This window comes from Lingula anatina, chromosome 7 (assembly GCF_051362555.1).
Source record: "Lingula anatina isolate TDL-2025a chromosome 7, LinAna3.0, whole genome shotgun sequence".
Taxonomy (NCBI): domain Eukaryota; kingdom Metazoa; phylum Brachiopoda; class Lingulata; order Lingulida; family Lingulidae; genus Lingula; species Lingula anatina.
Genome location: NC_141773.1, coordinates 23,176,914 through 23,200,510, shown reverse-complemented (window position 1 = coordinate 23,200,510; position 23,597 = coordinate 23,176,914). Strand labels below are relative to the sequence as shown.

Here is a 23,597-nt window from a genome sequence, read left to right as displayed (position 1 = left end):
TTTTCTTTAAGTTAATTCTAAAAATATCATATATTTTGTAAGTTTTAATTACTCACATTGCACATTGGCAGCTTTATTTGCAGTTCGGGGTGTGGATGGATTCGCTTGGTTGGACACACGGCATGCAAACTCTTTCCCATTATCCGCCCTGCGAAGCCGCCATGACAGTTTACTGGAAGTAGAGCCACCGAGCTCAGCAGCCGGAGAATACTGGATATCGCTGGACGGTTGGATTGGTTCATTGTCTCTGAACCATGATATCGTAGGTGGAGGATTGCCACCAAAGGAGCTGCAGTTGAAGAAGACGGTGTCACCCTCTTTTGATGTTCCAGAGTTGTTGGTTGTTATCACAGCAGTGCCAGGGACGACTGGAAAGAGAGGAGAGAAGAATGGTGAAAATCTCAGCTAAAAAAAAAAATTATTTCGATGCAGCAATTATATAATATATTATATAATATATTATATAATATAACATGATAAATGTTACTACACAGACGTTAATTGAGTTGAAGAGCTGCTAGAGAAGTTGGAATTATCACTGCCTGTTGACACTGTAGAGTGCAGAAATAAACCACCTTAAAATTTAATGATTTTCAGGAATACTGCTTTGCCTGCTCAGAAAATCACATCTTCCAGTGCACATGTACTCTAGAGAAACCAAACTCCAATTAGTCCCCAGTCCAATACACACACCACTCTCTCTGGTTATAACACTGGGCTGGTTCATGACTAGAGATCAAAGTGGCTGCTGCATTGATTTCCCAGTTCTGGGGGTCAGACAGGGCAGCCAAGAGGTGTAAGGACACACAGAACATTGATGAGGAGGGCTGTCTGCAGGATTTCAAATTATCAAAGACTTCAACTTGGAAATGCACGAGATTGGGTTTTAGATATATCCTTTTCCAATTTCCCAACTATTTTAATTACAATAAGGGTTTTTTTTTACATAATTTCAAATTATCAGAGAGTTAACTTGGAAATGCAAGAATATCTATTGAGACTGGGCTTTTAGAGTTATTTTTTTCCTAATTCACAACTTTCTTATAAGGGGCTATGAAATTAAAGGTCCAAAATGTCTTCTTTTTTAAAGCATGGCCTCCTGCAATGACAACCCTCCAGTAATAGAAAACACTTCATCCAATATTTGTAGTTATCCCATTGTAGCAGAAGTAGCAGAAGAAAAGTAACAGAGATTACTTCAGTATGTCCAGCAGTGTGACCAACCTATGTCGCACAGTGCTGTGAGAACCGCGTAACTTAATTAGAAATTGGCTTTGATGTACCCTTGGGTGTGGACCAAGATAACTTCACCCTACTTAGAGGTGTAATTTTTATGCCCACAAAAATTTAGTTTTGAGTGTATACTTTAATACCACTGCAGACCTATAAATTTTGTACTATTTTTTACTCTTTTTTTTTTACTAATTTAAGATTTGATGACACAAATACTAAAATAGATTGAACTGTGATAGCAGAACCTGCAGGTTTCAGGAGAATCAGGAAGAAAGCCTTAAAAAACAAGACAGACATTAAAATTCTTTCAGACATTTAACAATTGCACATGAAAGCAAAAATAGAAAAGTGAAGAACATAAAAATTACATAGAAGGCAGGTCTTTCGTTTTATACTCCATTGCAATGTAACAATCCATAAGACTTCTGTCATCACAGATAAACCACATAAAAATATGGAGAAGAAATACAATATTTAAATGGCTGCTGGTAATACTTGAGTTTGATGACAAGAAAGTTAAACACTGCATGTTTTATAAACCTTCATTGAGTGTCACTTTCCACTGCCGCAGATTGTTGATGTAATGAAGAAGGAGGGGCTTTGGACATTTTCTTGGTCTTTTTACTTAAAAAACAAGTATGAAATGTAATGTATTAAATTCTCCAGAATGATCGATCTCCCACCCCCATTTTACACAAAAAAATAAATGAATGAATGGATGAATTTATATATGAAATGGATAACAAAAACAAACATAAAATGGGGAAAGTAAAGAAAAACAACCCCTTGATCATTTAATCAGATGCCCGTAAAAAATATAACACAGATGCAACAAACATGTATTTTATTATTCACCCAACACATAAAACACCTTTTCAATTGATCTCAGCATACCTCAAAGTGAACTATGGCTATGACACAAACATCAATGTGTGTTTCTAGGCACATATTGACATCATGTCCCATAATCAAAATCACGCTCTGGTATATTAAAATCTGTTTTAATATGCAGACCAGGTCAATGCAGGCTTTCATGTGCACTTCCCTATGCCTTTGAAGTTTTGTTTGATATCCTAAATATAGTGAACACCTTGACGCTGGTCGCTGTAAAGGAAAGACACGCTTACGTTTATGTGGTGAACTTTTCTATGTTTGATCTTTAACTTACTTCATTGACTTTACAATGACTTGACAGCTTTTCTGTGCCACAAGATGTAATGTTGATGAGCATGCTCAATTTGTTTCTATTTTTTCAATTTTCACATTTGTTTGGGGTGTGATCTCTTTGTGACTTTTCATCAATAAATTATCTGATTTCAATCACTCTCTTTGTGGTTTTAAAATCTATGAGCTTTTCTTTGTACCAAAAAGGGAATGACTTCTTACGTAACCTACCAGTCCATTAGGCACAGATATGAAAACCTCTATGAACTTTTGGCTCACTTCATCATTGTTATATTTTCATGTTTGACCAGGCAGACTTCAAATATATAACCTTTTCACATCATTTCCTCTTTCATATTAATTTTCATCCAAAAATTCTACATCAGATATTCCCCCACCTTTCCTGTTGTAATCCATGCCCCAGGGCCACCACAGGTAACATAATCCCTCTCTTATTTTGTCCTTTTTTCACATCCCTACTTGTTCAGAGATAAAGTGGGTTCTTTTTTGATGTTACCAACCCTTTATATTAAACCCTGCATACTTGTGTCTCCTTGAGATCTAAAGAAACCCATTGAGGAGTTTTCAAGTAATTCTGTATGAAGGAGCTTTGATCCTGTCTCCATAGTGGTACTATCTCTGCAGGGTAGGTCTCTTGCCTCTGTTGTTGCTCAAGTGTGTGTTGTTGTTACTTGTTAATGTTCTGTGAAGCTGCCTAGACAGGTGCAACAATAAGGTCCTTGGTTTGTGTATTATAGTTATTACAGCCAAAATGCTCAGCTTTTTTGCTATGTGTGCAGGGTTTTCTGTAGCTATGTTTTCAGAGCTGTCACTTATATAAATTTTTAATGATTACTAGTAGTTCCCTCTCATCAAAAATTGTCAAAAAATAGGAAAGAAAGTATTAAAAATTAATCTTTATTTTTCAAAAATTAAAGATAACAGATATGTTATACTCAATGTATTTAGATGATGCATAGCAAATTCTTTTAGCCTCAACCAATCGCATCTCTTTAACCTTTTTAAACATCCACCCCATTATTCAGAGTGACAAAACAAAATGCCAGAAATGAAAGTGAAGGCTCCTTGCCACTTTTATCCCAGAAAAACATGGAAGCTGTCAACTGCTTTTACATTCTGCATAAAAGAAATAAAACCTAACCAGGGCTGACTTTCAAATTTTATGCCTCTCCACAAAAATGCACTTCCAGCACATGAAATTAATTAGAACGGATACAAGTGTGCTACAACTTAGCAGTAAAAACAATTCTCTAAGAAGTTGTATTTTCTTTGAAAATGCTGACCGCTGGCCTCAGCTATGGTCAACAGTGGACAGCGGCCGTCCACACAGGTCCTAGCTTGTGTACAACCAGTAGGAAACAGAAAACAGACCCGAACATAAAATGTTGGAAAACAGTGCCCCGTGTATGGCTGACGCCATTTTTTATTGCAAACATAAAAGATGTAGATCCAGCTTGTGGGTATTTTAACACATTAAAATGAGAAGATGGCTGAGCTTGGGTTTGGCTCCCTGGATCTGCTTCTGATCAAGAAGCCAATTGTTTTCCATATCCAGGGATAATCTGAAACAATGCTTGGGTACCAATTTCTGATCAAAATAATCCCCTTGCAACAAAACAGCTATACTGTTTTTTACCTCAATTTTATGGAGTAAATTTAATGGGAGTCGGGCCATTAAGAATATGGTATTCTTGAAAAATGGTCCATTTTGATTTCAAATGAGTCAATATTTTGAACTGTTTATAAACTCTAAATTTCCTCAAATAAGTGTAAGTTAAAACAAGAAACAATTGATGGAAAATGATATTATTTCATGAAGTGCTTTTTACTGTTGTTATGTATACTTGTAATGTGTAGTAACTGTTAGCATCAGAGTCAAGCTGCTTTTGCATTTTTTGCAGTAGAGACAAGAGGGCTTTGGTTCACATTCAAGTAATATGACCTAACTGCCAGACATTCAAATGATGTAATAAATGCCAAAAACAGATGCTCTCCTCATTAAATCTTGAACAATCGCTCTTTACTCACCTTCCTTCCAGCCTCAACTTCTAACAGTTGACATCAACACTGTAGGGACCAGTATTTGTAGATTTTAGCAGTTAAAGTGCATGTTTTCTTCATGTACAGAATTTCAATCTCACACAATAAATTAGCCATGTTATTTTGAAAATTGTTGATACTCTTGGACATATCTTACATTATCAATTTCTCACACTTGCTATACACAAAATGCCCAATATCATTTTAGCAGTGGGTTTAAATTACATGAAATAATTCACTCCTCATTTTAATGATATGATACTTTGTCCCCTTGATTTGGTATATTTTTATGGGAATTTGAACTTTTCTAAGTCCAACATATTTTCAAGTTTTGGCTGAACAGCTATTTTCAAATCTGGCTTACTGCCTTGTTGACGGAAAAAAATACGGAGACAATTCCAGTATTGTAATTATTACCTAAATCCCAAAATAATATTTTGAAAAATAGATTTCCTTTTTATTTTGAAAAAAAAAAAAACAAATGAAACTTTAATAGACAACAAAGGTATCATAAGATATCAGAGCAAGCATTAATTGCTCCTATCTTAAATGAATTCATTTCCTTTTATTACATCCTGAAGTGATATGCCATCATCTACTTTACACCAGGTCTTCTGGCTTGGAGATAGAATTCTCCCTCCACCTCTATCTAGCACCTAGCACGGATCTCTCTCTGACAAATCTCGGTGACATTTGTGTTCCAGGTTAAATGGAAAAGTTTAGTTGTGTATTCAGACATATTCTGCTGCAGGTGTTCCACAGCTGGTGCACTAAAAATTCATATCAAGGGCCCCATTTAAAAAGCAAATATGAGCCTTTTACCTGTGTAATAAACACAGTATCCTTATTATTCTGTTTTGTGGCTATCTGTTTTATACTATGGCCCTGACTAAGCATATCCAAGTGTTATATCTTCAGGTAGAAGTGGTCCCATGTCATTTATTGGCTTGCTGGCTACAGCATGTTTTTTAATGGCTGAAGCTTTTGGTGCTCCCTGCGGTGAAATATGACTGTGCGAAGAGACTGTCAGAGTTATTTTCTTTGAAAATTTTGTTTATGAAAGAAGAGTGATAAATGCTGATATGTAACTCAGTGCAAGTGAAGAACTATTTAAAGGAAATAAATATGTCTGCAAATTTTAATTGCATTTTTTTTTTAATCTTTATAAACCAACATTCAGATTTGAGTATTTTGAATAAATGCCCTTGAAATTTTCTACATCTTTCTAAAACTGCAGCACAATGAATCTAAGGCTTCATTCACATGCAATGTCTATTTTCTAAATTCTATTTTCTATTCGCAGTATGTCTTATGATCACGGTCTGTGCCCTGAATATCCCGCGGCGTAATTACTGGCAGCGCGAGCCAGTTACTATAAGTTACTATAAGTAACTGGCTCGCGCTGCCAGTAATTACGCGGCGGGATATTCAGGGCACAGACCGTGATCATAAGATAGCGTGAATAGAAAATAGAATTTAGAAAATAGACATTGCATGTGAACGAAGCCTAAGCAAAAACACTCTGATTTGTGTATCTCAACATCATTATTCAACCTTTAACTCCCAAAGGTCTCCTCACTCAAGCAGTATAAGGTTTTGTATTTTCCCAGCCTAGTGATGATATATCTCCATGTCCCAGTACATCAAGTCCTCCCTGTGTATGCTGTGGTGACAACACAGACACGGGGACTGTGACATCCCATATACAGGTTTATGGGAATTTGATGATATCAATTTCTACCATGCTAGGTGTTGTTGAATGTGCGGTACACACGCAATATCGTAAGACATGTCGTAAAACATTTCTTGTCTTTTTTTGTACTTTTCAACAAACAAACAAAGGATGTATTGTGGTTGTTTTGGCCCAGTTGTAAATGACAGTGTCTGTTGTGTATTTTTAACAGGTTTCTGCACGAGGTACAGCAGTCAACTCATGGTTCCCTTATTACGAACATAAATAGTACACCTGCTGAGATTTAAAATGTGTATAGAGAAACCTGGATGAAGACAAAGACAGGTATAGAGAAATGAACTGTCAGACAGACGGTCAGTTGGACAGACGAACAGACAGACATGCTTTCTGACAGACACAGGGCCAACAAACTAACAAACAAACAGAGATAAAACCATTTACTTACCTACAACCGTGAGCATGGCATCAGCTGTCAGGTCTGTCCCCTGCACTTGACATGAGTATACGCCATTATCTACTAAACTCAAGTTTGTAATCCTCAGATTGAAGTCTGTTTCTACGTTAGCACCTACGATTGACCTCCTTGGATCACTTGTGGAGGGACTGAAAGGATTCCTGTTAAATGTGATAGATTTGCCATTAAATGACCAGATTACGTTGATCTGAAACTGTCCCGGGTTGTTTATTTCACACGATAATGTCACATCTCCCCCCTTGTTCACTGCTTGAGCCGTTGGCATCTGCTTCCATGATGCCGTTGTATCTTGTGCATGCACGCACATGAAAAGCGTCGTAACAATGACAGCATACATCCATCCTGCCATGTTCTTGCGTAAAGTTCTCCTTAAAATTTGAGCAATTTTCCTGTCTCCCATTTTCAGTCCTGAAACTGGCTTCTCTGTCTGGTACCAAACAGAAGAGTTCCCACAGATCTGCTATAACAGAGCACACTACGCTCCTTCACTCCTTGCCTTGGACACAGGCAACAACAGCCTGCCAATGTTTGTGCTTGCAACTTTTCAAATTAGCGGGTCCTGAATTTAATTTTTCCCTCAAAGTGGTTGCCACGGCAATGCTGGCTCCTCTCAGCACTCCCAGCGACGGTCCGAGTTACCTGTAACAATAAAGAGTACAGTTTCAAATCTGGCACCAATTTCATACGCCGAGGTTATGAAAATATGATCCTGTTACTGCTTAATATTCAGCCGTGCCTGAAGGTGGGTTAATTTGTACATAGATCAAGCTTACAGGTACAATACAGTGATGACATCGTACAGTATTCACACAGACTGAGAGTTGCCACAGGGAATAGGAGATCCCCACAGGGAACAGGACCCAGAAGCAATGTTTCAGGCCTCCTGGCAGCAGGATAGCACCATCAAAACCTAATGAGGCACAGTTAGTTAGTTTTAAACTGGTTTGCTATATTTTATGAGATCATAAAAAGGCTGCGCAGAGAACTTTTGACATTAAAGCTCTTCCTTAACACGTGCTGTACCCACCGTTTGTTGTCTGCCCAGTATAACATAACAATAAATTTGTAACACTATCTTATATGATCTTCCTTCCCTTCTTGAAACTCAATAAATAATTTGACTTCCTGCAGCTAAAAAGTGTGGTCGGAGCTTTCCAACCAAATTCACTCGTGGTTCTGGTGAACCTGATATATTTATTCTATTTAACAAGATCTCTTTTTCTTACCCTCTTGCACTTTTTCCCAAAAAAATTCTTAAAATTTTACTGAAAACCTCATTTATAATAAGATACTTCTGAATATGTACTGTAGAATGACATGCAGTCCTAATTAAATCAAGCCTCAAAGGTTTGAAAGAGCTCCCAGATTTTCTTTGATAACAACTGTGTGTTTGCTTGCATCAGTTTAGCCTTCAATACACACTATGTACTATGTGTTATGAAGATTTAGATAGGGAGTCTATAGTGTACTGTGATAAACCTGACTGTTACCTAAACTTAGCTTTTAGATCCCTGAAAGATGAGGCTACCCACTTAATATACTACCTAAAATATATAAGTTATAAAGCCCACCTTTTATACTAACATTTCCTGTTTGTTGGACTTGCATTAAACATTACATTACACATTTCCTCATATGCTATGGTTGTATTGATAAAAGTGACTTCTACTACTCCAAGGACAAAACTAAACTTCTGTCACTTCTCTTATCCAAATTATTAATATATACGGCCGTACATATAGACTGACCCAACTGTTACCTTATCAGCTGTAAAGTCCCTTTATCTGGCTCTCTTCAGATTTCAAAAATCTATCTTTAATCTTTCAACTGGGTCACCTAGACACAGCCTCCTTGTAAAATTAGCCACTATTTTTGTATGTACAACTTTTTCTCCACTAATTGAACAACTTTATTTTGGCTGCTGTCAGAATTTGGCTTCCTCCCTGCTCGATTTAATCCAATCTGCATATATTTCACTCCGAAACCTGTCAGACGGGCGTAAATTATTGCCAGACCAATCAGAGTTCATCAGAAAACTGGCAGTTATGAAGAAAAGGTGAAGTTTTCAGGTAATAAAATACAAACGGTCGTTTCTTTGGTTTCACTGCTTCTTAACCACAGGGCCAAGTTACGCGTTGTTGTTGATGTAGTAGTAAATCCCAGGGATCAGAAATAAAAATAGCTCAGGTTCGGAACACTGCAGTTATCCCCTGTTAGTGTCGACTCCAATTTCCCACTCACTCCCGTGTGCAATTCACCTTTCTGTAGCTTACTTGCTTTTTTCTTATCCTGTGTTCTGGGTTGTCATGGAAACGGTAATTCTTAATGGCTTATTCCGTTCACTGGGTTGCCATGCTTACAAAGTGATCTGAAAAGACAGAGTAAATTAGGAAAACCTTAAAGACCATTACGACTGATCTGTCAGCTTGGATAATTTCTTACATATCTTAGCTTTCAGAATATATAACATTAGAACAAATGACATGATATTTACAGAGCTTTGATGTAAAAATATTAAATGAGGAGTTTTATTTCCTTATGTACTTTGTACTATACATCAGGCAGTTTTCACACAATAAATGATCTATTAATTATGCATTTTGTATGTATGAATAAATGCATAAAGATAGATAGCTTCCAGATACCAATCTATACATACAGGAATTGTAATGAGGCCTTGTTTTAACACTTCTCTCCAGAGATTGACATTTTACCTGCGAGGAAACGTCCATAATATGTTTCTTTTACATCACTGAACACCTCTTGACAATAATTTTTAATTTCATATCTGCTCTTTCACACTCATACACACACACTGACGCCAGGCCTTTTTTTTATTGAAAAGACCGAAAAGGCCACTCTCTCACACTCTCCCTCTCCCAAAGTGATGTTGCTCCAACAAATCCAATTGTTTTCAATCCCTGAAAAGGGTGAGACTAATTCAAACCATAACAATTTACCAGTACAGAGGCTGGTGTTTATTAAATACTCTTCTCTTAATAAATGTGGTTTTTCATTCCCCTAACAAACAACATGGGAAGAACTGCCTAGGATTGCTAGCATCTAGAAGTTATTATCAATAACAAGTTTTAGGTGAAATATGACAGATATTGTTACACATAACACATAACATCATAATAAAATTTTTGTCGTGTTTTTGATATCAAAATATGCAATCAAGGAGAAATAGCAAGTAAGCCTCATGATATGTCTGTTTTCCATCAAATCTTTCCTCGGCTGTTTTTGCTCTTCTGTTCACATCTTGTTGTTTTAGAGATAGCACAATGGGTTTCTTTTTTCTCGCTCTCTTTTTACAAACATAATCTCAACAATTGGTTCAGCTGACTTGTCTTATTGCAGATAACCTATGCTCCTCACCAAATACAATATTTTACAGTTGTGCAACTTTATAACATCAGGACAAAGTGGCTCTTTGTGGGGTTGAAAATAAACAGAATTTGGGGTGAAGTAGGAGTTTTTCCAAAACAATTGAAAAGACTTAGGCTTCGTTCACATGCAATGTCTATTTTCTAAATTCTATTTTCTATTCGCGGTATGTCTTATGATCACGGTCTGTGCCCTGAATATCCCGCCGCGTAATTACTGGCAGCGCGAGCCAGTTACAATAAGTTACTATAAGTAACTGGCTCGCGCTGCCAGTAACATTTTACAGTTGTGCAACTTTATAACATCAGGACAAAGTGGCTCTTTGTGGGGTAGAAAATAAACAGAATCTGGAGTTAAGTAAGAGTTTTTCCCAAAACAATTTTAAGGACTTAGATATGGAAATCCTTTTCTATCAAAGAAAATGATTATCGAAAATAAATACTAACATCTTTCAATTACAACTATTTTTTGCAAATATTATATTCTTAAACTGACTAATTTTAACTTGTCCTGGGTATCTATATTTTCAATTCTACAAGGGGGAACCTTTTCACCAAAATATCAACATCTAAATGGTCATAATTACAGCTGTGGTTACCCACACTGCTGAAATAACTAAGCTCAAGTCTTGATACACATCAACAAATATCACATCAGCACTTCCATCAAAAGATTTTCATGATTTAAACTTAAATTTCTGGTTGACTACAGCTAATCAGTAGTAGTTCATTTCAAGAATACATAAGTCTTGTTTTCTGAGATGCAATAAAGCACCCAATATTTAAAACTTTTGAGATCTATCCTCAACTGAAACATACCAGATATCTTTGTCTTTAATTGCAGACCAAACTTGGATTTTAGTTATTTTGTTTAAAACCATATCCTCTTGAAATTTCGACAAAAAAAATCTTACCCAACCCCAGGTCAGCTCTGCAGTGCACCTTTCTCTACTCACTATTCCCTTGCACATGGTGGAACTATTTTGCCGTATTTAATCACATATCTTGCCAGGCTAATGTCACTATTAAGGAAGACAAATGTGACATAACGCACCACAAGCCCCCCTATTAAAACCAGAGAAGGTGGGGACAAGGTAACATGAGAAGCCGAGAGGAATATTAATAATCTTTTACACTACCTTGGGAGATATATTAAACAAGCTGATAGCCACTAGACCATTGTAATTTGATGAAAATAATTTTGTTTTTTAATTTTTAATATATTCCACTGAAATATTTTCTATGTTGATTTAAGCATATATATTTAAGTACTTACTATCTGATTTAAACCAGCCTCTCCAGCTTCTCCCCTTCAAGAAATGACCACTTTCCAAAGCGTAATAGTAATGTATTAAGAAACACAGCTCTCACATGATTGGTCACCCAAAAGCATCCCTAATTTTCTTATTGGATAATGTAAAGCTACTACATCCCAATCAGCCAATCAAATATTTGCTACTATCCAGCTTGTGCTGGCCAGTCATTAAGGCTGCACTCACAGAGATGGTCATACCTGATATACCTGGACAGAGGATGGAGGAGGGGGGGATAATAACTGACCACTGGTTTAATCAGTATAATAGGGATTCCGCATCCCTCCTGTGACTTCACAGTGGACAATGGTCTGGGGGAGAAGGAGACGTTATCTCCAGACTGGACAATCAGGGGGGGAGTCACGCCTGTGTTGTTCTGTCCACTCAGATAAACCCCTGTGTAGATAGTAACAGTAAAGTCAGGATGTCTCTGCCCTGGATCTGATCTGATTGAGACAGAATCACATACACATCAGCACACCTAGATCTACATCAGTGGAAATGATCTCACTGTGTTTTCTTCTAGAACAGACCTGTGGGTCCACTGCCTTGCTGATAAACCCTGATAAATTAACATACTGTGATTAAGCCTTGCACTTTTCTGTGGGCAATATCTACCTTATCATACTATCATTGACTTAGGAGATAAGGAAGAAGTTTTAAAATGGCATGGAAGAATTTTTCCCTTTCTGAGAATGGGAGATATTTAATTTGCATTTTAGCAATGATAAGACCAAACTAGAATGAGATGTATTCTTAGAGATATAAGTTAATTCAATTGTGCCATTACCTAACATGGAACATTCTGATTAGTGAGGTTTAATGATAATGTCCTAGCTCATGATGAAAATGTGGAGATTATATAATAAATACAGAACAATGAGTGCAGAGCAATTACCCTGAGTGAAATAGATAACCCCAAAGGTAAAATAACAATATCATAATGAAGACAGGAAACATTTTCTTATGATCTGACACTGATACGTACACAGAGGTTTTTTTATTAACATTTTGTTTTTTATTTTCCAGTAAATTAATTATTTTACTTTATCACAAGGTTAAGCAGGTTTAAAAACTATTTTTGAGACAACTCCAGGAAAATCAAACAGAACACGGACCTGAATAAGTATTCTCAACAATGTCATATTCAACTTATCAATGGAATAAATTGTACAGACTCATGTTCACTGAATTAAACATCATTGCTCCAAAACACGGTTGGCAACAGCTCTAGGCAAACTGCGTAGTTCTTTTGTTTAATATGTTATTAAAATCAGAACATGTCAAAATGCCAGGAATCAGTACTAAAATGCAAAGTACGAGGAAAAGTGTATTATTAAAAAAACATGATACATGAAAAGTATTCTAAATCATTCTCAGTCAGACAGGACAATGGAAGGACAAAAAATGAATAATTTAGCACACTGTCTAGGCTATATTTCATTTGCATGTGATGCATTGAGACGAACACGTTGAACATGACTTGTGCTGGCTGTGAGAGTCATTTACACAAACTCTTTACCCTTCCTCCTCCATCTTTAGAAAAAAGCACATCTTTACAAATCTGACTGTGTCAATATGACTACATTAATGACAAGATAATAATATGTAAACAGAGACGTCACATCTGACCCTTGCTAATGTCACGATTTTCTATTGTTTTCATAAAATAAATTTCAGCACATGCTTCCTTTAAAATGCCATAGACAATTCCATAGCGTGGGTCTTCTGTATATTTGGATAAGATGACTGTTTCCAAGTAATTCAGTGCACAGATGTATGTTTACTATAAACACAAACACTGAGTTAATGAAAACTGTGCCACAATTAACCAGAGTCATGACTTTCTTGTAGCCAGTGCTCTGCATTCATTGTGTGATGGTCAGAGAAAAAACTGATAATAAGAATGCATTTTCTTTTCTATAAGGGTTCTTATATAAGGTGACTTTTCAGTCCATCCTTATCCCATACTGCCAAGACCCCAGGTATTTTACCTTATTACCAATATTTATCAACACAAACTTTGGTTTCTAAGCTCAGTACTGTTTCTCCTCTAGTATCTTTCGCAAACTTACAATTATTAAACCGGCAAATGTCTTGCAAATTTTACTTATATTCACAACTAACAATAAATATCAGCTGAGAATGTTACTTGATTCACCAACAATTGAGCACAACGATTTCACTACTGTAGTATTCCCAGTCTACCTAAAGACATATTCAAATCAAATCAGCACACACCCCTACATCTATCTTACTACAGGGATACCATAGTAGCATAGCTTACATACTCTCCTCCATCTTTCATCTTATATTGATAGTACCAGTTCATTGAATGATGTAAACCAAAGTTTTCAATATTAAACTACCTGGATTGATGCATTCTGCTATTTTACTATCCAAAAAGGAAATATCTGATGCATTTTTCATTGGAAAAAGCCTGAAAATAAAGCTAATTTTTCCCTTTGAACATATGGTGAAATGGACATGTGAATATAAATATTGCATTCCTTACAATTGCTATGAGCTTCTGGCCTTTGCAGCAGGATTAAATATGCTGTCAAAAACAATCAACTGCATCTTTGAATAACTTCAAACTAGCTTCAAAAAAGTGTACTCACCAATACTGTAATAGCCAAAATCAAAAACCTGGGCCTAGCATTATATACGTGTTGTCTCCCTTCTGACTGATGTTTGTTTCACTGCTAAGCACATAAAGTATTCTCAACAAACTTCTAGCAAATCTCACAGTAAAAACTACAGCAGTGGTCTCACCATCCAGTAACAGAAGATGCTTTCTCGTCTCTTTCGTTGTCTCTCTGTGTCTCTACCACCTGCCTTTGGTGGCCATCCTCTCTCCACATATCACATATGGCAAACAGCAATAGCACATATAAAAGCCCCAAGTATTGTGCCTTTCTTTATGATAAAACCATCAATACTGAAAAGGGCTGACTTTTCTTGCTCTTCTTGGTACAAAAGTCAGCACCGTTATGTTCCCTTTGGCTTTGAAAATCACCCAAGCAGGCTAGCAGTGGGCCTAATCCTTTCTTAATGAATGTTTAGAAACCTTCAGATTATCCTCTCCTTAGTCTCTATGTGAATTGCATGGGACACTGAACATGGATATTGCAAATGGCTTCTTCGGCTCCATAACCTAGCCTTGATATAATTCAGTTAGGGCCCTGTGCCATGGGTTGTTAAGGTTATTGTGAAAGTGACTACCTGCCAGGCTTCAGAGCTACCACCTACGCTGGTGGACAATGGCCGCTCAACGGATTCACTGATTTAATTGTGGCGTTAATTCCTCGAGATGTTGTTACACAAACTCTCATATATAGAGCAAGTTCTTCTGCCATTTTAAACCCTTAAATGCAAAAACTCTTGACTTGATTACACTTCGCAAGCCAAAATTAGAGTAATTACGTCAAGAGCAAAAACAGTGCTGGATTGTTATTGGTGGAAATGTTATATTTTAGTCTGATAAGACTCCAAAACAACATCCCCGAGTTAAGCATGCCATTAGCGTATTAGGAAGCAGTTGCGTTACAACATCAGGCAGTTTTCTGCTCAGTGGGATCAAACCACTCCAACTGTGGGGAGTGGTCACTCCTCTTGTAATCACTGTCCCTTGGTCACCCCAGTGTCTCTATAATAACTGACCCCTGGTCTTTTACCATTTAGAGGCCTTTCTCAGTCCAACTTCATACAATATGTCCAACAGTAAAGTCAGGAAAAAGGTGAATAGCAATATCAACTATGACGTGTGCTCATAATGGTGCAAAAAAAATTGGGAAACCCCAATGGTGCATTCAGTTTTTTTATTGATTATTTGCTCATAGAGAAACAAATCAAATTGAAAGATTCCTTTTTTGCATGTATTTGTCTGCCTTGACATTTAGTTGGTTCAATAATATTGTTATTTTTCTTTTTTCAGTATTTATCATCAATATCCATGACAAGGATACAAGGCTGATAATTTTTTTCTTTTTTTTAAGTATCATAATTTAATATACCCAGTAGAGACACAAGTATTTCATTCATTATTATATGGAAAAAATCAAATAATTCTATTACTGCTCAGTTAATCTGCCCTCAGCCACAGAAACAGATTGCTAATTACTACAGGTGAGACAAATAGCCTTAACCTGAGAATAAGGAAACCACAGGTAATCCAGGTGTAACAGAACAAATGGTCAACAGAGACGCAAGTGTTCTGAATACTTCCTGGAGTGGGAAACAAGACCAATTTCCAAGCAAACTCTGTGTTAATTCACTTAATTACCTGAGAACAAATGTGACTGGGGAAGGGACGCCGGAGCTCCCTAAAAGTCACCTGTAATCTGCGTCCCGTTAGAGCCCTGGTGATAATGGGTAAGTACTGTTAATTGCAGGTAGAGGTATAGAGAGGGTTGTAACCATTGTGATGAGAGACATGGGGAGTTACGAAGGGCAAGTGTGGATCCAGATATATTTTCTGACAGTCTTCCAAATTATCTTTGTTGATCCATCCTAATTCCCACAGAAAAAAATTACATATCCATCAATGTAAACTTAAAAATCTGACTGTGTTCTGGAAGACCCAGAAGACAGCCTAAATCCACCCCTGAAGGGGTGCTCTTTATTTACCTGGCCTATCTCTATTCCATCTACAGATGTTACCGTCCTGTGCCTTACACTTGTTCTGCAAAGTTTTTCATTTCACACTGTGAGACGAGTGCCTTAATCTGTGCACTGCTGCACTGCATAATATAAGTGTTGGTCAAACTACTTCATGTCCACTAATGTCCACTCTAAGTCCACTTCACCTGTCCTAGGTGTGAACCACTACCTGCTCTATGGAGACAAACATTTGGTCATTTCTGGTCATCTGGCTGAGGTGGTCAATTATGAGGTGTGATGTCTTGGGTGGGCAGTAAACTTGTTGCATTATCACAGAATTAACAGTTTTATTAACAGGTGTTTAAACAAAAATAATTGTGTGCCTCTTTCCATCACAATTATCAGGTCTAATGCGTTTAATGATTTGTTTTGGTCACCAAGTTGTTGATCATAACTATTTTGATAACTGTTTTGATATTATACATAACTAGTTCCTATATTACTTATTCATTTAGATGCATAATATTATTTCAATAATTAAAATTATAATCAAATTAACATTGTGAGAGAACTTCAGCTTACCTGTTACAGCCAACATGGAATTAAGACTACAGCTCATATTTTACCTGATCAATAAGCAGAATGCTTGCCCAAGATATAACAAGTTGTATTTCCTGTAACATTACTCTGCAATTCAAAACTACTTTTTTTCAATTATTGGAGAGAGTCTTAAACCATTTTGTATTGAAATCAGGAGTGTTTGTGCCTACATGTTGGAGTTCTTCTTAAGAGAGGATTCATTATCACAGGTAAGAGCTCCTCTATTCAGGGTTAACAGTACCTCACAGCTGGGGGGAAGGGGTCGAAGCAATGGCAGGGTTGGTAAAGGGGAGGCTCAAAGGGGGGGGGTCGTTCATTTTTCTTAATCTTTAATCAGGTTTTACCATACATAAGTCTTCACAAAATTATTTTTTTGGCATTCACATGTTAAAATGTTTTGTTGCAAAACTTAAATTAAAACAAGTGATAGGTATACTTTTTAGTTCAGTGTTCAAAAGTGAGGTAAATCACAAAGAAAAATCCCAGGGATGCCCCTATTTCTACTCTGTACCTATGGCAACATCTTCAGCCTGCTCTGTGTCCTTTCTTCCAGCAAATCCAACACCACCCCCTAAGTCTCCAGCAGTATCCCCAGGGGTAGGATTAAGTGTAAAGATTAGAGTAAGAGACCCCTTCATTAATCTTTTCTACCTTTTCACTCCAGTTTTCTATTATAGCCAACAACTCAGACTTCTCCAACCCTTGTCATATAATATTGTGATAGCAAATCCCTTTCTGTGGCAGTGTTCCTCTAATGTTGCTAACCCTTAATGTAAACTAGAAGTATTAATTAGTAAGTGTGCTTGAATATGATGCCTGAAATCCCGATGTTTAATACTGGCTGTTTCAGCCCTGCAGGCAAAGGCAGCTGGTGAGAGAGAGAGAGGAAACCCTCCAACACTTCCAACCCGACACCTGTCTGATACATACACAGGCCTTTTAAATTGTACAGCTGATTTATCCAGAAGAAAACAGTCTATTTCAAAATTAATTTCACAGATTCTTTCAAATGTTTGTATTCATATTTTTTTTCTCATTGATTATGGCAAAGTAGGCTGTCAACTCCAGGACTACAACAATCACTATGCAAGGTGCTCGCTAACGTATAAATTATTCATTACTTTTTTTTCAAATTTCAAAAAGAAAACTGGTCTATGGGGGGTACGTGACAGAGATTTTGAATGACATTCAATCTGAAATGGTCTATTCGAAAAATAAATGAGTGCACTAGCAGTTTTATATTCTTTCCCTCTTTACTGTTCACTTGTATATCCTCATAAATTAATCCAATTTCAAACCCGCATGTTGCATGTAAGGCATCAGGTCGACTACTGTTGTACTGATAAAAACTAAAGCTTTCACTTGAGTAATCTACATGTCAGTGCATTTAACTGAACTTTCAATAGAGACCTGCACTGAGACCAAACAGAGCACAGTTGAAAACATTAACATCATATTACCCTTTCAAAAGAATCACACCTATTTAAATGAAAGTAAACAATCATGCCTTTCCTTTGTTTACTTTGCCCTTGTAGCTAAATAAGGTGGCCTCACTTACCTCTAGCCTCATTCATTTAAGGCTGAATTCCACTGCCCTTAATTTAATGTCTATGTATATATACATATCCATATAATAAATATACTGGTAAAATACAGGTAGTATCTATGAACACGTAGTAAGGATTGACAGTGATTCAGTTCCGCTATACCACAATTGAATTAACTCAAACCAATAAATAACCTGTTTGCGCACCTATAACTTATGTTATCTATTTAAAATGCCGAATTTAAAGAGACTGCTCTTATGTTATTTTTTCACAGTATGTTTTAAACTGTTTACATATTACTATGGCATGTATGAATAATAAGTAGCAGATCTACCACACTGTTCCATGAATCAGTTTCTCTGTAAACATTCTCCACCTACCTACCTACAATTGTATCTCAAGTTAATGAAACTTCCACCATAATTTTTTATCGGGTTATGCTGTCGTTACTGACCTCTCCCAGCTTGTTCACACCGTAGACACCACGCTGCCTGCTATCTACACTACTCTAACACTACACACAATGTCAACGAGTTTCTTAAAACGCCATGGTGCTGAGTTTTTGTCCTAGGATCATTTCTGTTGTCGCCCCCATGCGTCCCGGCCACATGTTCCACCTAAATACCCACCGGCTATACACACCTAGCTGCTTTACAATAGAATAGGCTTACCTGAGCAGAAATGGGGCCATATCCCTTTTGGGGAGAGGAATAGGAGAGAAGAATATATCACTTAAATTTGAATTCAAACTGACTTTTTTTCTCATTACATGCACATCTGATGTAAATTTTTCAAGGAAAAAAATTAATTTATTCTTTAATTCAATTAAATGATGGAAGTGAGGCATTTGAAGAGTTTAAGTTATAATTCCCATTGTCTCTCCCTTAATAAAATCTGCCCATCCTCTAACACTACCTAACAGTTCCTATTCAAACTATTATTCGGTCTAGTGCCACCATTAACATGCATCCCAGAGGGAGCTAGGTAGGCTACGGTGCCTTATTATCCTCCCATCTTGACCAGATAATTATCCAATATTACCTGTGCCCCATATATTAATTATTCCTTCAGAGGAGACGTATTGTAATCAGTGCGTGTGCCTGACTTCGTGCCTCCGCTACTGGAGCTACGGGGGTTTGGGGAACATTGAAGAGCTGCTGGTGGATTGATAAAGGGTAATTATACTATGACATATAATTAATACAAAATAACAGTAATAATAAAAGCCCCCAGACCACAACTTTTATCTGGCCAAAAATTATAACTATAATGAAATATTAGAAATTCATTTCAAAGGTCTACATTTCCTGAAAAGGGGCCCAGAGACAGGTATGTTCAATATAATAAAATTGTGTCAATCTGAAGTGTGTCTTTAATTTACTCAGTAAACAGGCAAATGGTCCAAACTGTCGGTTAAGACATCAATTAAGGGCAGTTTGTTTATTCAATTAAGCATATTAGAGCCACAAATCTGTAGCATGCAGTATATACATGTATAAGTGTATGCATCCTCAAGTCACTGATGTTATAAATATGCAACATTTTCCCAATTATATTTTAAATCACAGTTCCTTCATTTATAAGTACTATTATAATAATTTTAATTATTTTAAATCATCTGCAAAGTTTAAAGTGTAATAAAATATCAATTTCTTTCTGTGTATTTTCTTTATTATAACATTTTGTAAATGTATGCTTCCTAAAACCTTTTTTCATTTAAATATTTATAAAAATCTTATCCTAATCCTCATCTTATTCAAATATACCATATTGCATATGGTACCAAATTCTATCCATTATGTCCATGATTAACAAAGACAAAAATTATCCCAAATACATGCATATTCGTTACCATCTGTATAACACATAAAAACAATTTTATACATTTTGCCACTGCACAAAAACAACTGAGAGAAAAAGAAAGATAAGTGGTTGAAAATTAAACATACCTCAATAATCTTAAAGAAATTCAACCTCTTTTTCTGCCTCTCCCTTTGGCTTCCTGCTTCACACAAGAAAAAAATCCCCTAATGAAAATGACCCATCACCAATATCTTAATATCCTCTTAATCATCATCAGATACCAGGGACGCTTTCAGATATATCAGAAGATGGTCACAATCCACCACTGGTCCACTCAACCAATTCCGGGCTATTAATTAAGGATGGGCCAACATCCTAATAACAAGATGGCATCACACACATATATGTTGGGGTATTCACTTAATGGTTTAGGACATCAATTAGACCAGTCTCTGGGGTGCCAACATGGAGAAGTGGAACCAGACAAATTATTTTTTAAATGGTCATAAGTTTATTGTTATGAGATGTTCAGGACTAGACAGACAGTTTTAATTGTCTTCATTGTGATACAGTGTAGTTCTGGCTCCTCTGGACAGACTAGACCATCCTATTATCTTAGCACCTTCTTCAATGGTCTTGTAAACTCAGACAAGTTCATTTTGTTCTCCTTTGTTCATATATATACAAACTGGGGGTAGCACATCACACAGGTAGTTAATTTGATGGCAAGATGTCCCCATATGTATGGGAAAATATTTAGGACTAGACAAAAAATATCACCTCTGTTTCTGTGCCTGATTACTGTTCCAAGACTTTAACAAGTTTTTCTCCTGTTTTATTTCAGAAAATGAAGAAACACCTATCTTGGCAGTTAGTTATATAAGTTGATGACAGCTAGGATGGGAGGATTTGTGTGGAAATATAGGAAGACAATGTCACCTGTATATCTGTGGTTATAACCGGTTCTTTACTTTATACTTTGTTGTTTAACAAAGAGATTTTGCTGAAAGTATGATAAATCAGGTGAGACAAGTTTGTGAAATAAAAAACAAGATCAGTTCAATGTCAGTGAGCAAAATGTTCTTCACAACTGATCTCTATGGCGTTCCTTATATTAAGACGACTCTCAAAGGAATACCAAAATATTAATCTCTCGTCTTACATCATGAGTCCAATTTGCAAAGTGCTGCCACTGAGATGCGGCACTTTCATCACATCATGGTGACAGGTGACAGACATTAAATATCGTCAAAAATAAAAATGACATTCTTATCTCAAAGGACTTACAGCAATTAATTACATAAATCAACAGCGGAAGATGGCCATTGATGCAGAGGTGGCGACAAGTCCCGGAAAATAATTTTTATAAAGATCCAACCCTGCGCACATTCCAAGATGAGACAATCAGATTATTATCACAATAATTTCTACCTCTCATGCATAAATGCTGTGGTCATATTCTCTGTCCATGTACTGTGCCTATGCTACTACCAGGCTCTGTTTCCTATTTGTGGCTAAATGCATGTCACACTGCTATTAATATTAAAACAAGACAATCCCTGCAATGTCATCCTCATTAATTATTGCTATGTGGTTCTGCATGGCAGAATCATATGACTCATGTCCCTAACATAAATAAATAATAATTTTAAAGTCAAATTTTAAGGTTTTTTATTTTTATGACCTTGATCTGTTTGTTTCATACAGCCACTATATATTATCAATATTTAGTAGGATAATGTTTAAAATATGACAGACAAGCTGAAAATGTGCATGAAAGTCAATGGCACTCAGATTTCAATCTGTTTGTAGCTTTGGAAACTTGGATTGGTTTCCTCATGGCAACCCAAATCACGACATCCCCAAACCTGTCCAATTCAAAAAAGAATTCTTTAAGTAGTGAGTGTTTCATTAAAAAAATCCAGAGTTTCAAATAAACAAAAGTTTCCTTTAGATAATGATAGACCTATAGTAAAAGTAAAGTTAGAATTACTCATATTGTAGAAACTCAATATGATAAAAGTAAATAATACTTTAATAAAAAGCTCGAGTCCATGGCCAATACTCAGTGCTTGATTCACATAAGTGACAGCAATAGTCAGCTCTAAAATATATGACATAGATTGTCTGCCAGATATATATTTTAGTGGAATAACAGTGATATAGTAGGACACTGATAGAAGGGATTGGAAGGATTATGTATCAGTAACAACAATGGGTGAATGATGTCCCTTCATTGTCAGTTCTTTATATATTAGATTGTTAGGACAGGAGACAGCAAACATTGACAATGATCTGGTCACTTACTGCCTCTGACTTGGGGCCAGTCAATTGACATCCCACAGTAAGAATTGATAGACTGGTCTGTAAGTCTTTTTATAAAAAGATTTAACTTTGATACATTCACTAAAAGGAGGGCAAACAAATAAACAAACAGAATTAAATGAATAAATAAGTCAATGGGAAATAACAGAAACCACTGTCACAGTGACACTGATATCAAATACATCTTCTGACCTCCTTATCACAAAACTTTTACCAATTTAAACTCTTTCTATTCTAGCTTCACCCTGTTATAAATACCTGTATGAAGTGCAACATAAAATAATCACCAAGGAGAGAAAATCTTTTTTCTACTAACACCTTTCATGCTGTTTTCTGTATACAACAAACACACCAGGGATATGTGCTGTATGTGCTGGTAGTATTAACTATAATGGTGAAAATCAGCATATCACCTGACCTACCAAAGTTCTTTTTTTATTTTTGAAAACCAAATAATGGGACTCTAAAATTCAGCCCGTTTCCTATCTACCTGCATACCTATATCAACTTTCTTAAAACTCACCTGTGGGTTATTTTTATTTTGTTATTTTTTGTTAACTACCAAGCAATGTAAAAATTCATTGGACAATCTTATTACTTCTTTAACTTAGTCCACACGTTAATCCAGCTCTTATGGAATTTACAACCAAAGTTGCTAGCAGTCTAAACAGACTTTTGAGTTCATTCCTGCCCCGCAAAAATAATCAAGGGACACCAGGTGATGCCAAACATAACAACAAGTTCTAGCCTCCAGTTATGAAACTGGAGTAGCTTTAAGTTCCCCAATAGAGGTGATGAACCTTTGATTAAGGCAGATAAAATTCTTTACAAAGCCTAAATTGAAATCACTCCCCTGTTGAGACTAAAAAGGAAATCTTATTCACTGGGCATAACACTAGAAATGGTGCTAATAATTGAAAGTTTGACAATTAATCTTCTGATGACCACAACCTTTGTCATATACATAGTATAAAGAGGCCAAATGTGACAGTTGCTGTCTCTAGGTTTTGTCAGAAAAAATTTAAAGGTACCAATTTTTTAGATTAAATACATATTTAAGTGCAAGCAGGAGTTTTCTAGAGAGAGGGAGCGACACCAGAGAGAGAGAGAGAGAGAAAGAGAGAGAGAGAGAGAGAGGTAGTGGCAAGGGAAGCAGAAAGGATTATAACTTGTCCTTTTTGCTCCACTTCAGGTACATTACGCTACCTTACTATTCCCCAAACAAGATCAAAAGCATGATAAAATGCAGAGAATTTGCTCAACAAACATCTGAACCAACAAGCGAAAGCCACAAAACAAAACACATAACATAACCCGGTACTGCAACATTCTATGATTTCATTGAAACTGTAATAAACATGCAGTTTATTGAAAATTAGAAATCAATCGACAGCC

The 23,597-nt window shown here is 36.3% G+C and overlaps 1 protein-coding gene and 1 long non-coding RNA gene across 27 annotated transcripts in view; one reads left to right on the top strand and one right to left on the bottom strand.

Annotated features, from left to right (window-relative positions):
* LOC106154221 (contactin-1a) overlaps positions 1-23,597 on the bottom strand; it is a 95,604-nt gene that overhangs the window by 26,625 nt on the left and 45,382 nt on the right. For 3 of the 26 annotated variants that reach the window (XR_015335624.1, XM_013528501.2, XM_087018679.1), the window contains exons 1-4: positions 18,459-18,701; positions 8,386-8,994; positions 6,597-7,265; positions 57-368 (exon numbers count right to left, since the gene is read on the bottom strand). Coding sequence is in view for 25 of the 26 variants with exons in the window: in XM_013528501.2 (XP_013383955.2) it covers positions 57-368; positions 6,597-7,026 (742 nt within the window). In the remaining variant the exon portion in view is untranslated. Of the gene's footprint in view, positions 1-56; positions 369-6,596; positions 7,266-8,385; positions 8,995-10,926; positions 11,098-11,288; positions 11,430-13,946; positions 14,120-18,458; positions 18,711-20,023; positions 20,153-23,597 lie in introns of those variants that run through there. The other 23 variants (XM_087018663.1, XM_013528493.3, XM_013528505.2 and 20 more) reach the window with 22 other exon arrangements.
* On the top strand, positions 18,879-21,536 carry LOC147760917 (uncharacterized). The gene is made up of 2 exons (XR_015335625.1): positions 18,879-19,249; positions 20,722-21,536. It is a non-coding gene; the product is annotated as an uncharacterized LOC147760917 (long non-coding RNA).